Raw genomic sequence first — 13,824 nt, 5'->3', positions numbered from 1 at the left:
GCATTATGTGTTATCCCTGTTATGTTGGACGGATAGCTGCCAAAGTGGGCAAGTTTTATAGAAGCCATCTTCAGGCACCTATTTGTGAGCATGTTTAGCATAGTATCACATTATGCTGATTGTGCAATTCAGGGAGAGTTAACCTGTGCATATGCAGAGGCAGAATTTTGCCAGTATAGACTATTCTAGAGGCAGAGCCTTACTGTATTCTGTTGGTTCAAAGAAATTAAAAACTGGGTTAAATTTTCAAATATGGTCTCCTATGTAGAAGCTGCCAAATAATAATAATGTGTGTGTATCCGTGTCCTGCACAAAACACGCAGTCATGTGCATGGAACAATATTTCTGAGCACATTTAGCTCATTTCCTTGGCATGTCAGTGCAGGCTTTGTGTGTACAACAAATATGCAAGCCCCACCTTTTTTTTTCCCGAAGGGCACAGCTTGGACAACTACATTTGAATATCATGCCTTTGAGTAGGTGTCTTTTTTCACATTACAAATTTATTCCTCTGTGAAATGAAAACTCATTCCTGGAGCTTCATGACAGAAAGTTCTGTGCAAAATTGTGTGGAACGTGGGGGCTTTGTCAGACAAAACTCTGTCCCCTGTTTGGTTTTATGTTCAGTTCCCCCTGCATCTTGTAGTGGCTATTCTGATTCTAATGATGCCATATCATGCTATGACTAAGACTTCTTTTATTTAGCATCTTGTTGTGTCTTTGCTAGCTCACTTACCCTCGTCCCTCAATAATTGTTTTTCAGCTAATAAATTAATGAAGTGTGTGTTTGTGTATATTTGAGTATGCAAGTGCATACACAATTATATTTGTCGGAGGGCAGTTAATTAAAATGTCTCTTATTTGTGTCTCCTTTGAGAAGCCCTGGGTTTTAAAATCCTGCTGCAGAAACACTTAGAAGGTTACCACAGATACAGTTGTCACAGAAAATGGACACTGTTGTTTAGTATTAAAATCATGTATTCCAGATGTGGGCATTTGTTAGTCAGTCTACTCTAAAATGACATACTGCTGAATCTTTAAAGGGCTTCAGTTTGGGAAAGCAAAATATGATTGGGCAAATTGCTAAAATATTTAAAGTGCAGCCTGTTAAAGCTTTTACTGTGAAGAGCATCACGTCAGAAGTTGTATGTGGTAAAAGCAAGTAATTGGCTTTCCATACTTCTGCCAGTCAGTCAGCATGGGGCTCTATTCCGATCCCTTCTATTTCATTGCAGATGCTAATAGCAACTCTTTTGATATTATTTTTTGGAGGGATGGGAATGGGAAGAAAGAATATTTATGGACATGAATGTGACAGACCTTTTTAAAATCAACTGAAAAGCTTACTGAAAATCTTCCAGGTCCCAACCCAACATTTAAAAACTTTTTTTCTTATATTATTAGCTTTTTTTCCCTAAGGCAGGTGTGTTGAAAACATCTGTTTAAATGTAAATAAATTTCATTTTTGACTTTTATCCCTGTTTGGATATAGCTCTTGGGATATTTTCCCATCCATAATTCATAACGTTTTCCATTTACATTATCTGTGACTTGTTTTTTTTTTCCCCCAGGCATGACCCCTTGTTAATTCCCGGCAATGAGCAGATTGACAACATGGATGCCAGTGTGAAAAAATATGACTCCACGGGGATGTTTCATTGGTGTCCAGGAAAGGACATTGAAAAGGTCATTTTGGTGGGTGCTTTAAAAGAATGTCCAACAAAGTTCTATCCAAAGAGAGCCCATTTAGACAATAGGAATGTCAGATGTTTAATGGGTTACCATAGTTATCTATATCGTTTTAAAAACCATTGTACTGAAATCAGAAATGCAATATGGATGGATTTTGAGCCAACATTCTGGCAAACGCTGGTGGGTATACAAGCCTATAACACTTCACTGAAAATTGGCCCCAAATCCTGAGACTACATTTTCATATGGGTTAATGGGACTACTCAGAAGCTTAAAATTATACATGTACTTCAGATCTTTGTAGGATCAGAGCTATGGTGAACATTCACCATGTACCATTCATCTCTTTGAAACAAGGTGCTAATGCGTTATTCCTTATTAGTCAATGAGAATTTTGCCCTATTTAAATTTATTGCTTGGTTCTCAACATGTTAAAGCACTCAAACAAGCTTGAGTAAATGGTACTGCTATTCTATGCCTCTACCGTAGTGATTTGGGTCTAGTGTGTATTCATTTCATTTGTTAAAGTGGGAGGGCCATCAAACTGACTCAAGTAATTAAAAATAATTAGAAGGCCTATCACAATCTGTTACATTCAGTGAAAGTTTGTGCTGTCTGTGTTCATGTACTCATACCTAAGAGTAACAAGTAACTCACTCCAGATCTCAAACACAAAACTGATGATCTATGAAATGAGCTCCCTGGTGGATCTTCACTTTGTCGCAGTTTATAAAGCTTTTCTTGAGATCTCTGTCTTCGTTTTCCCTATGCTATTGCATGGTGTAACCAATAATGGTGACAGCCCTGGTTTATTCTAACGATCGGGGCGTAAAAGGTTGTTTCCCGTGCTCCTCCGGGGCTATAATAACCGTGACATTGTTTGGAACTGCAATCTTGGCATTTAAACAATCAATAAACTAGTCAATTCCAGTGACTAAATTGTTAGCCAGAGTTTGGTCTGAACATTTAAAATTAATATTCATTCCAGGGTGTTCAGTAGGCCATGAGGAGGCAACCTTACTGTCCATTACTTCATAACAGAGAGGGATCACTATACATTGCTTTATAACAGAGGGAGACAGAGATCAGCTGTAATATTTTAAATATTTTTTAACAGGTCAGTCAGGAATGACCTTAACATGTTCTTCTACTGTGAAAAGTGTTTCTATAAAATGGCATTGTGGGGTTTCCTCATTTATTATCTCTTCTCGACGCCATATCAATTTTTCTCCGCTTGCAAGTAAATAGATGTGGGGTTTTTTCCTCTTAACTGTCTGCTTGGTAAACTCAACCTAGGATCTACAAGTTTGGCTGAGTTATTTCTTGTTCCTTGCATCATCACCAGTGGTAAAGATCCTGCGAGCAAAAGGCTGCCCTCACTTACACCTGCCACAAATTATGTCTATACGCACATCAGTGCAATCTTACTGCATGAGTGCAAGTGAGGGCATAATCTGAAGAAGATGGGGTTGTTTTGAGTGTCCTATAATTGGAAGTTGTTTAAACAATTGTGCAGATGATGCCTGAACCAGAAAAGAACTCACTTCTCTGCCCCAGAGCTGTGTTGGCTATGCAGGGCTGACAGCAGTATAAGGCAGTGTGTCCCTCAAGAAAGCAGACAGGACTTTGAATCTACATAGGGATTAGGTTTGTCAAGTGGAAAGGTGCCATTTTTACATACTTACCTTTCAGACAAGAACCATGGTTTGGGTTCAGTCTTGTAAGGGCCTGATTCGGCAAAGCACTTAAGCACATGCATGGGACTACTCATGTTCTTCAAGTTAAGTGCATGCTTAAATGTTTTGCAGTATCAAAGCCAAGGTGCTCAGCATCTTGCAGGATCGAATCCTTCAATATTTTTAATGTGAAAGCTTCATTCTGCTCTCAGTTACATGAAAATTAATGGAGTTGCAGCAGTGTAACTGAAAGCAGAAAATGGGTTTTTTTTAAACTGACGAGAAACCTTTTGGCCAAAACTGCTCCATAGGGAGTTCCTCTGCAGCATATTCGACATTTGCATTCCATGTAGTCTGTGAAAAGAATAAACAGCAGAGAGCCACAGCTTAGTGAAAACCTTTACTCTGTAGGTTAACAAAAATAAAAAATTACTATGTGCTGGCTTCAATAAATGTGCTACTTTGAACATAAGAACAACCATACTGAGTCAGATTCATGGTCTATCTAGTCCATCCTATCTTCCGACAGTGGACAGTATCGGAGGCTTCAGAGGGAAAAAACAGAACACACCAGAACAGTTTGAGTGATCCATCCCCTGTTGTCCAGTCCCAGCTTCTGACAGTCAGAGGTTTAAGGACACCCAGAGCATGGGGTTGCATCCCTGACCATCTTGGCTAATAACCATTGACTGGCCAATACTCCATTAAATGTTTTTATTCATCGATTCTTCACCCTGTTCTCTGTTTTATTCATCGATTCTTCAAAACCCGTAGCTAAGTTTTGTTGAATATCCACCTCACTGGCATCATAATTTTGATGCACATAGGATGATTTCCATTAGTGGAATGCAACAGCACCAAGACTGGATCCAGATGTAAAAGTCATCATCAACTAATGACTTTACTTAATGTTCATCTCAGTGTGTGAGCTGCCTTCAAAACTGACTGGGATTACAGCACAAATTTAACCACTGTCATTGAGATAAGCAGATAATTCTGAACACCATTTAGATGTACTTCTTTGGATTCTTCCTTTCATCCCCTCAGCTGCTCTTGTCAACGAAAAGTCACCATTAGTCAAGTTCTTGCATCATGACTATTTCTCACTTCCAGAAGAACCCTCTGGGGCTTTTGGTATCCGGTAATTTAGGTAAATCTGGTATCCAGTTTTGGTAAACTAAAACAGCACAGAGGTTTCTCCAATTTACACTACGGATGGTGCTGGTGGCAGCTTGTCCAAGGACATAGGCGAGGTCTTTGAGTCCTCCCCTGAGCTGCACCAAGCACGGCTCAGTCACAGTCTCAGATCCTGGACTACAGTCTTAAAACATTTACACACACACAAAAAATCTATAAATCTACAAGAACAGCTCAAAACATTTGTGGCCTGAGTCTCATTTACACGAAGGCTCCTTACATTGCTGGGTAAAAGGATGTGTAAAAGGCTGAAAATTCCATTAGCTCAGACCCACCAACACTGCTATGAAATGGCAGTGAGCTGGAAAAGCATTCTGGGTTCTGACATTCTCATTTTGCTACAGAAGCTTTAGAACCAGTCCTGGCAGTCCAAGAAAAACACTCCGGACCAGAGAATATTTTACTTATGCCAGCTATAAGCTTTGGAAGCAAACCGAAAACTCTGGGTGTGGACATATAGAATCCTTTTCTATATGCTTTTGTAGCCAGAGTTGTTGGAAGTGTTTCCCCACATCTAGGGGCATCTGATCCTGCTCTCACACCAGTGTCCGTCAGGAGTTACTACATTAAAGTCAGTGGAGTCAGAGTGATGTAAGTATAACCAATGAGAGAGGAGACTCAGACCTTTAGCCTCCAGACCTTATTGTGTTTGAGTTCCAGAGTAACAGCCGTGTTAGTCTGTATTCACAAAAAGAAAAGGAGTACTTGTGGCACCTTAGAGACTAACCAATTTATTTGAGCATAAGCTTTCGTGAGCTACAGCTCACTTCATCGGATGCATACTGTGGAAACTGCAGAAGACATTATATACACAGAGACCATGAAACAATACCTCCTCCCACCCTACTCTCCTGCTGGTAATAGCTTATCTAAAGTGATCACTCTCCTTACAATGTATATGATAATCAAGTTGGGCCATTTCCAGCACAAATCCAGGTTTTCTCTTCCCCCCCACCCCAACTCACTCTCCTGCTGGTAATAGCCCATCCAAAGTGACCACTCTCTTTACAATGTGTATGATAATCAAGGTGGGCCATTTCCAGCACAAATCCAGGTTTTCTCACCCCCCCACCTTTTTTCCAAAAACCACACACACAAACTCACTCTCCTGCTGGTAATAGCTTATCCAAAGTGACCACTCTCCTTACAATGTGTATGAAAATCATGCACATTGTAGGGAGAGTGGTCACTTTGGATGAACTATTACCAGCAGGAGAGTGAGTTGGTGTGTGTGGTTTTCGGGAAAAAATGGGGGGGTGAGAAAACCTGGATTTGTGCTGGAAATGGCCTACCTTGATTATCATGCACATTGTAAGGAGAGTGGTCACTTTGGATGGGCTATTACCAGCAGGAGAGTGAGTTTGTGTGGGGGGGGTGCGGAGGGTGAGAAAACCTGTCTTCTGCAGTTTCCACAGTATGCAGCCGATGAAGTGAGCTGTAGCTCACGAAAGCTTATGCTCAAATAAATTGGTTAGTCTCTAAAGTGCCACAAGTACTCCTTTTCTTTTTGTGTTTGAGTTGTGGTTTGTTTCCCACACTCCCTCCATTTATACCCTCATTCTACAGTTGGGGACACATTATCCCGAGCATCGTCACTTTATTCTTTTTCAGGTAGACCACTTTTTGCTTCTTAACTAGTTGTATTTTACAATTCACAACTATTCTTTTTACTCCTCGTACTGGAACATAAAGCTTTGCTGTGCTAAAGCAGTGCAGATTTGAATACCAAAGTTAAGCCATCTGTATCCCGAACAAGTCCCTTTGCACCAAAATGAGAGTGGCAGAAAGATACATTCTTCCATGCTTCTCATTAGGTTAGAACCTCCCTCATCTCCCCCTCCCCCGTCTGCCTTTTCTCTTAGTTTTTAATCACTAGTTCACCATACAGTGTAGTGCCCTGAACTCTTTGAAATAAATCCATCATCAAATGCATGATGGGGGAAATTCAGCCCTCAGTTAAATCCAGAGTAAATCCTGAGTGACTCCAAGTAGTAGAGTGTTACAGGTTTATTCCAACGTATTTGCCCAGAATTTGGTCATATATGTCTGCATTATACTGTCTGGGCTTGTCTACCCTTAAAATGCTACAGCAGCATAGCTGTAGTGTAAGCACTGTCTATGCCAATTGGAGAGGTTCTCTCGTTGGCGTAGGTAATCCACTTCTGTGAGCGGCAGTAGCTAGGTTGATGGAAGAATTCTTCCATTGACCTAGTGCTTTTTACATGGGGACTTAGGTAAGCTTAACTATGCCGCTCAGGGCTGTGGCATAGTTTACATTGGCATAGTACATCTTTGACCGATGTAGTTAAACCAACCTAATTTTCAAGTGTAGACCAGACCTCTGCCTCTGAACTGCAAGCTTCTGGTGGCAAGGACCATGTCTCCCTCTGTCTATACAGCACTGACCACACTCCACGCTAAATAAATAATAAATATAATATTGAATTACTAATGTCATCCTGCTTCACTGTACATGAATGAAAGTACTTTTTTTTTTTGCTTTCGAATTCAGTTTATGATTTATGCTTCTTTTTGCTTTATCTCCCCCTTCCCTTATTGTTTTTCTTCCAGACCCGGAGTGAAGCAGCGATGACAGTTTTAAGTGGTCATGTGGTCGTTTGCATATTTGGGGATGCTAAGTCTGCATTGATTGGAGTAAGAAATCTAGTGATGCCATTACGAGCCAGCAACTTTCACTACCATGAACTCAAGCACATTGTGTTTGTGGGTTCACTTGAATATCTGAAAAGGGAATGGGAGACGCTGCATAACTTCCCCAAGGTTTCAATCTTGCCTGTAAGTCCAAAGCCAAAATATTCATACTTTTTTTTTTTTTTTTTACTGAAAGTCACCAACTGGACAGATTCATATTGACTTTAATCATAGGCTTTTACTTTTGTCTGTTTATAGGCCTCAGGACTTAGCCCTTCCCCTTTACTATATCTATGAAAACTGAGCCCTGAGAGACCTTATTAGAAGAAATTTGCAGCAGTGTTCAGTCCCTTGTCAAGGATTAATTTCAGCTGCTATCAAATGTATTAGCTGCGTTATCTATTGAACATTCACTCTAGTGCCCTGCGTGTAGCCTGTTCTGATGTTGTGATTTTTCTGACAGAATGACAGTACTTACTTATGACATTATTTATGCCTGAAAAACCTTTGAAAACAATTTTTATTATTTGTATGTCTATCTATAACTGTAAAAGCTTGATACATGCTGGCCTGCTAGCTCTCTTGTATATAAGAGAATGATCATAGCATTTTCATTAAGAGCCCTTCCTTTTAAAAGGGTTCACAGTTTGGTTGTAAGCATTTACTAAACACAGTGGGTGAAATCCTGGTCCCTTTAATAATAATAATAGCAAAACAGCCATTGACTTCAGTGGTGTCAAGATTTCATCCTCTGAGTCCAAAATTCAAAGGGTCTGATTCTCCACTCTCTCATATCATCATTCACACTTGTGCAGTGAGTGCAGAATGCTACCTCCAGTGTAAGTGAATGATTGATTCCAGTTTGGTATGGCTTTATACCCATGGGTGTAATTTACTTCACAAAGTACAAGTAGTGGAGGCTCAGGCCCTTGGTCAGATAGCAGAAGTGATGCTCTGTGCTTTACAAAAGTTCAGTAAAGCAAGCTTGGCTGTTCTATTGTTTCAGCTTTTGGAATTCTTTAATCCTTACTTACCAGAATAGAAAAGTAGAATAGAAGTTTAGCATTTCTTAGCATTTTTTTTTAACTAACAAAAATGCAAAGCCCAGAAGCTCAGAGAGACCAGTGATAAATTTAGCCTAATGTGTGCAGGGATGACAGCATTTATTGAATGGAAGGGCAGCTTTGTCCAATATATGCTGCAGTTCGTGGTTACTCCAAAGCTAAGATTTGTTGTTAATCTTTGTTTCTGTTCTGCAATTGCTGTACAGTGACATGGCATAGTTCTGTATTTAGTGCCTCACAAATGGCTTCAAGATCAAATTTTTCCCGTGAAAGATTTTTTTGCCAGCCCTGCAAATTCAGCCTGACATCTGAAAGTCAAGCCTCTTACCAGTAATAAAGATTCAGCAATCAGAACTTAGATGATAATATTCTTGATGATGTGTGAGAGAGCAGAATCCAGCTGTTGCTACAGACCTATCCAATGTGAAATGTTATTTTTGTTAATAAAATAAGGAGATATTGTAAGGTTTTGGTCCTTAGATCAAAAGGCTCAAATTTGACTCCCTTGCACATATGCTTTATGATTCAGTTTTCAATTACGTGATTACACACTACTTTTTTTCTATGGGTCCACTGCCTCATTTAGTATGAAGGATGGACACACCTTGGGCAGAATTAACGTTGCAGGAAAACTTTAAATCTGGCATTTCCTAACTTTTGAGTGCCTGACTTTGCAACCTAAATAATGTTCTTTCAATGTATGTGCGGGAGGGGAAGTATGTGGTATGAATAAAGGGCTGCAGCATTAGGCCCATGTTCTTGTGTGAAAGCTCAAATAGTTGGCTTTGTGCCTGAAACTAGTATAGACACAAATATTGAATTGGTTTTACTTTACAAGCTACCTGGAGTTGTGCACTGGGCTGTGCCTTGGGCTCTGCAAACTAGGGCACCATGCTTTCCACCAGGCTTAAAATTCAGTCATCTTGGTTCTCTTAGAAGACGCTGTAGCTATAATCTGCAGCAGGTTGCTGCTGATCAGCCTGCCTTGGAGAACCACCTCCCTTTGGGGGATGTTGGTGAGGGATTTGGGAGGAGATTTTCAAGGGCACAAACAGGAGTTGGGTTCCTAAGTCCTATTGATTTTGAATGGAGTTGGGGCTCCTAACTGCCCTTTGTTCCATTCAAAATCTTCTTTTTGAAAATGCTTCATTCTCAGCAGCTATCATTCTTCCTGATTGTTCGCCGTGAATGAACATGAGGTGAGGGGTTGGGGTCTTGTCACTCAGTGTTTAAGGAAGTTGGGGCTGGGCTCTGGATACCCAGGGACACAACTCAGACAAAGGGAATATTTAGTGTCTCCATCAGCATTAGGGTCTGTGAGTACGGGTCTGTGGAAGCTGACTGACTGAGCTGTCTCCGGCACACATATAAACCCACTATTTATTGCACAGGGTTCTGAGTACTGCCCCTGGTACCTAAACATAATATATTTTGCCTTAAATAGTCCATATCTTAAGTTTCAGAGTAAATATTGTCTTGTGTATAATATGTAGCAGGTTAAGTGTTGTATCTTGGTTGCCTTAGTTATGAAAAAAAAAAAAAACCCACTAACTACCACAACATTTCATTTTAAATACTGCATTCTCTGAAGGTAATTGTAGCTCCAGGAAATATTATATGAATTGTGCCCATTTACTTAACATCCTGTTTCTGTTTCAAAGGGTTTAATCACATAAGTTTAAATATCAGTGTGTTTTGTTGGTAGAGGCACCAAAAACATATACTGGAAAGGATTAACCTTTCTTGTGTATTGCTCCAGGTAGTAAGCATTTTAGAAAAATAGCTTCATCTTGATTGCAGTTAGAATGTGTAGGACACACAAGGCTTTCCTGTTTAAATTGTTATTTTTTTGCCCAAGACCTGTATGACCTGGTATTAGATAAACAGACATTTAGAACACACCCCTTGTTATGTTCAGAAAGCCAGAGGTTGCCACATGACAGTGACTTAAATCAAGACAATTTCAAGTCACAGATGAGATGCAGAATGCTGGCATTATTCCTATTTCTTGTTTGTTAGTAATAGCTTGACTGAGTATTGAGACTGAACCTAAAATGCTGCCATCAGCACCAACTACCCTTTAGATTAGCACACATCTCCTATTCCCTGGCACATAGTTAGACCAGCTTAATGTCAGAGCATAAAAAAGATACTTGTTAAATAATTTCCCAAAGCTCCTTCTCAATCTTTAATTTGTTTTTCTTTTTCCCCCCTCTCTCTCCTCCACCCTCTTTTTTTTTTTCACGATGCCGAAGGGTACGCCATTAAGTCGGGCTGATTTAAGGGCTGTCAACATCAACCTCTGCGACATGTGCGTTATCCTGTCAGCCAATCAGAATAATATTGATGATGCTTCGCTGCAGGACAAGGAATGCATCTTGGCGTCACTCAACATCAAATCTATGCAGTTTGATGACAGCATTGGGGTCTTGCAGGCTAATTCCCAAGGTAAGGACTGCCCTATAATACTTCTCTGCCATGCCTACAGGGGACAGGACCTGGCAGGAAGAATATCCCTCACTCAGTAATTCAAAGAACCTTACATCAGCTTGCTTGACAGTTAAACCTGCTGATTGGTATGATGGCTTTTAAAGGGACAGTCACATAGTTTCCCTGCTGTATCACAAAGGAAATCTGGAGCAGTGGGGAATGAATGAACCAAGATTTTAATTTTTAAATGTGTTGCTCTTTCCTTTTTTTCCCCTTTAATCGTTGATTGCTAAATCCACATGATTCTGTGTGTTCTAGTTACACCAAATAAAGTTGCATTTTTACACATGACATAGCCAGAGATGGCTTATCTTCACGCTGGATGCAAAGTGGCATGACGGTAAATGCTGGCCCACAGGTTTTTCGCTGTGTACGCCAGACGGCAGCCAAAAAATAGCCAAATGCCACGCAACAAAAAAGAAAAGGAAAAGAAAGATCATTTAAACAGAGGTTTCTTTACATTTTCTGTGCTTTCTTGCTCAAAAAGCCCCCCAGAATTAACTCAGAACTGATTTCTGCCCTTGGATTGGCAAGCACAGCTCCTATAAAGGCATGGAACAAATCCTACAGTCTTCACTGAAGTCTACAGGCCTGATTCATAAGTACCCCCAGGTCATTTTACACCAACTATGCTTGTAAGCAGCCCTAAGACACCCTATCTAATACCATCAGTGTAGATCCAGCCATCTTTAGTCCCTGCAGAAGTGCAGGCAAGAGTGGCCTCCGGTAAGCCTTTTAAAACGATGCAGTGTGTTATCCCTCCAGAACTAGCCCGACTGTACTGGCTGGGGCAGAAGGGTGGTGCTACGGCCCATGCTCTCCTTCCCTCCTGTAAGCATCAACCTTGTGCAGTACTTACCCTCGAGGTACACGAGAACTGAGATTAAGACTCGTTCGTGCATAGAGAGCGTGGCTGGAAGGAAGGCCTCTTGTGACCTTTCCTTGCTGCTCTGTACAGTTTAGCACAAAATCCGTACTTGGGTTGAACTGTCACTGAAGTTAATGCAGTTAAGCCTGAGCAAGGAATGCAGGATTAGGCCCTGTAGGAGTTCCCCTCAAGGGCCAAATGACAGAATGAAAACCTAAAGCGCATTGGTAAATGGATAGATTTAGAATCATAATCTCAAATGGTGGGATTGTGAATGCTGGCACAAGAACCACTTGCTCACCTCAAATATGATCAGCAGCAGTGGAGGGAGGAGTTCTGAATCAGATCCAAACCTTTGTAACTCCTTGTACATGGGCTAGCAAATATACCTTGTGTGAAAATGTAATTAGACTGTAGATCTCATTGCCACAGGATATCACAGAGGCCAAGAATTTAGCAAGATTCAGAGGGATTAGATATTTATATGGGTGACAAGCAGGGAGATAAAATTTCATGCTCCAGAGTTTATGCCAATCTCTAATTATTAGTCATTAGGATAAGACCTCCCTAGTGGGGCTGCCTGCTGTGGGGTTTTTTACACCTTCATCTGAAACATCTGCTGCTGGCAGGGATATTGGACTAGCAAAACCATGGGTGTGATCTGGTATGGCAGTTCCTTCCAGAAGGTGTGCAAATGGTAATGGAGGGGACCAGTGTTTGTTTTGATTTATTTGTTTGTTTGTTAATGGTCATAGAGCAGATAGTTTTCGCCCCAGTGATCTGGTCTCCTTCCGTAGGCTGGTGCAGAAGGGAACATTTTGGTTATAACAGATGGCCCTCCCCAACAATGTGCTGACCAGGAGCAAGCAGGGGAAATTTCTTCCCAGCCTTGTGCATGAGACTGGGGGTTCACAATCTGGGACTGAAAGGTGTGTGCCAGTTTAGAGCTATGATAAGCTTTCATTGAGTCTACCCTTTAATGTTCCCTGGATCACATAGCTCCTGAGTGGCAGGATCCAAAGGAACACAAAGTATCTGATCAGTCTGGTTCAGTCACAGACTCATAATGTCACATGACACCAAGACGGGAAAAGGATATCCAGAGGGAGAATCTGGGCAAGAGGGGCGAGATAAACTAGGAAAAACAATGTTCACCAAAGGCAAATCAACTGAGGATAGCTGCAGAGGAGAAATCAAACAGCCACAGCTTTCTCAAATTTCCATCACTGCAAGCACAACCAACTTCCAATCAGTTAATAACATCACAGTAACTCACTGCCACTCACAGTGCCAGCTTTCCAGAAATAATCCATGCCACCCAGTGAAAACAGTAGAAAAGTGGCATACCAGTAACATGGAATAAAGGACTATGCCCTGCCAAGAATTCCTTGCAGGCAGTAGAAGACTACAAAGGTCCAAGGACCCCAAACATCACTGTTACCCAGCCTTTATCATTCTACAGCCCTTTAAACTTGTCCATGAATCTGTCATTACCAACATCTGAGCATGACGCTGCCATTGTAGCATTACTTTTCAGGATCTGGGGCTGTCGGCGAAGGCTTGCTTTCCTATCCCACTAAATGTTTGGGTTTTTTTTCATTTGTGGCTCATAGAGATTATTTGGACATGTGGAAGCTCCATTTTTAAAATCAGGCCTCCTCTCTGTTTGCACCCTCAATCTAAATACTTGTGTTTCATGCATGTCAACTTAGCTCTATGTTGGTGTGCTTATTGTGCTTATGTGTATATTATTACATAAGCTAAGCAAGCTCATATCCTTATCCTTCTCTAATCATGCTTGGGTTTGTTTTATTTTTATTTTAAATTCTATCTCCCTCCCTGCTGTAAGAGATCCCCTCCGTTTTGGCTAGCCCTATTTAGGATGGCTAAAGAGCAAAAGCCTCCCCCTTGTGCCCCAGCACTGAGGTTAGCAACAATCCCAGTACTTGTATTCTTTGCATGGAAAAACTCTGCCAATGCAGAGAGGAATTTTCCCTCCCAGCAGCATACAGGGACTGCAAAAGCCCCAAATAAGGGGATACAAAGTTGGCTTTTGCAGAAGAGAATTTCAGCCGCAGTGCCATGACCACGAGTCAAAAATGGTTGAGTGGGGTCACAGTCTAACCCTCATTGGCACCATTTGGTGGAGGAGGAGTGGATTGTGCTACCTTTTATAAAAGGCTTG

At 41.0% G+C, this 13,824-nt stretch overlaps 1 protein-coding gene across 26 annotated transcripts in view; it reads left to right on the top strand.

Moving 5' to 3' along the window:
• KCNMA1 (potassium calcium-activated channel subfamily M alpha 1) overlaps positions 1-13,824 on the top strand; it is an 851,468-nt gene that overhangs the window by 774,729 nt on the left and 62,915 nt on the right. For all 26 annotated transcript variants that reach the window (XM_073353218.2, XM_073353215.2, XM_073353216.2 and 23 more), the window contains 3 exons: positions 1,572-1,695; positions 7,137-7,361; positions 10,537-10,729. In XM_073353218.2, the coding sequence (XP_073209319.1) occupies positions 1,572-1,695; positions 7,137-7,361; positions 10,537-10,729 (542 nt within the window). The remainder of the gene's footprint in view (positions 1-1,571; positions 1,696-7,136; positions 7,362-10,536; positions 10,730-13,824) is intronic.

The sequence above is a fragment of the Lepidochelys kempii genome, chromosome 7 (assembly GCF_965140285.1).
Source record: "Lepidochelys kempii isolate rLepKem1 chromosome 7, rLepKem1.hap1, whole genome shotgun sequence".
Classification (NCBI taxonomy): Eukaryota; Metazoa; Chordata; order Testudines; family Cheloniidae; genus Lepidochelys; species Lepidochelys kempii.
Note: the sequence above shows the minus strand (reverse complement) of the source record. Positions and strands in the feature narration are given on the sequence as shown.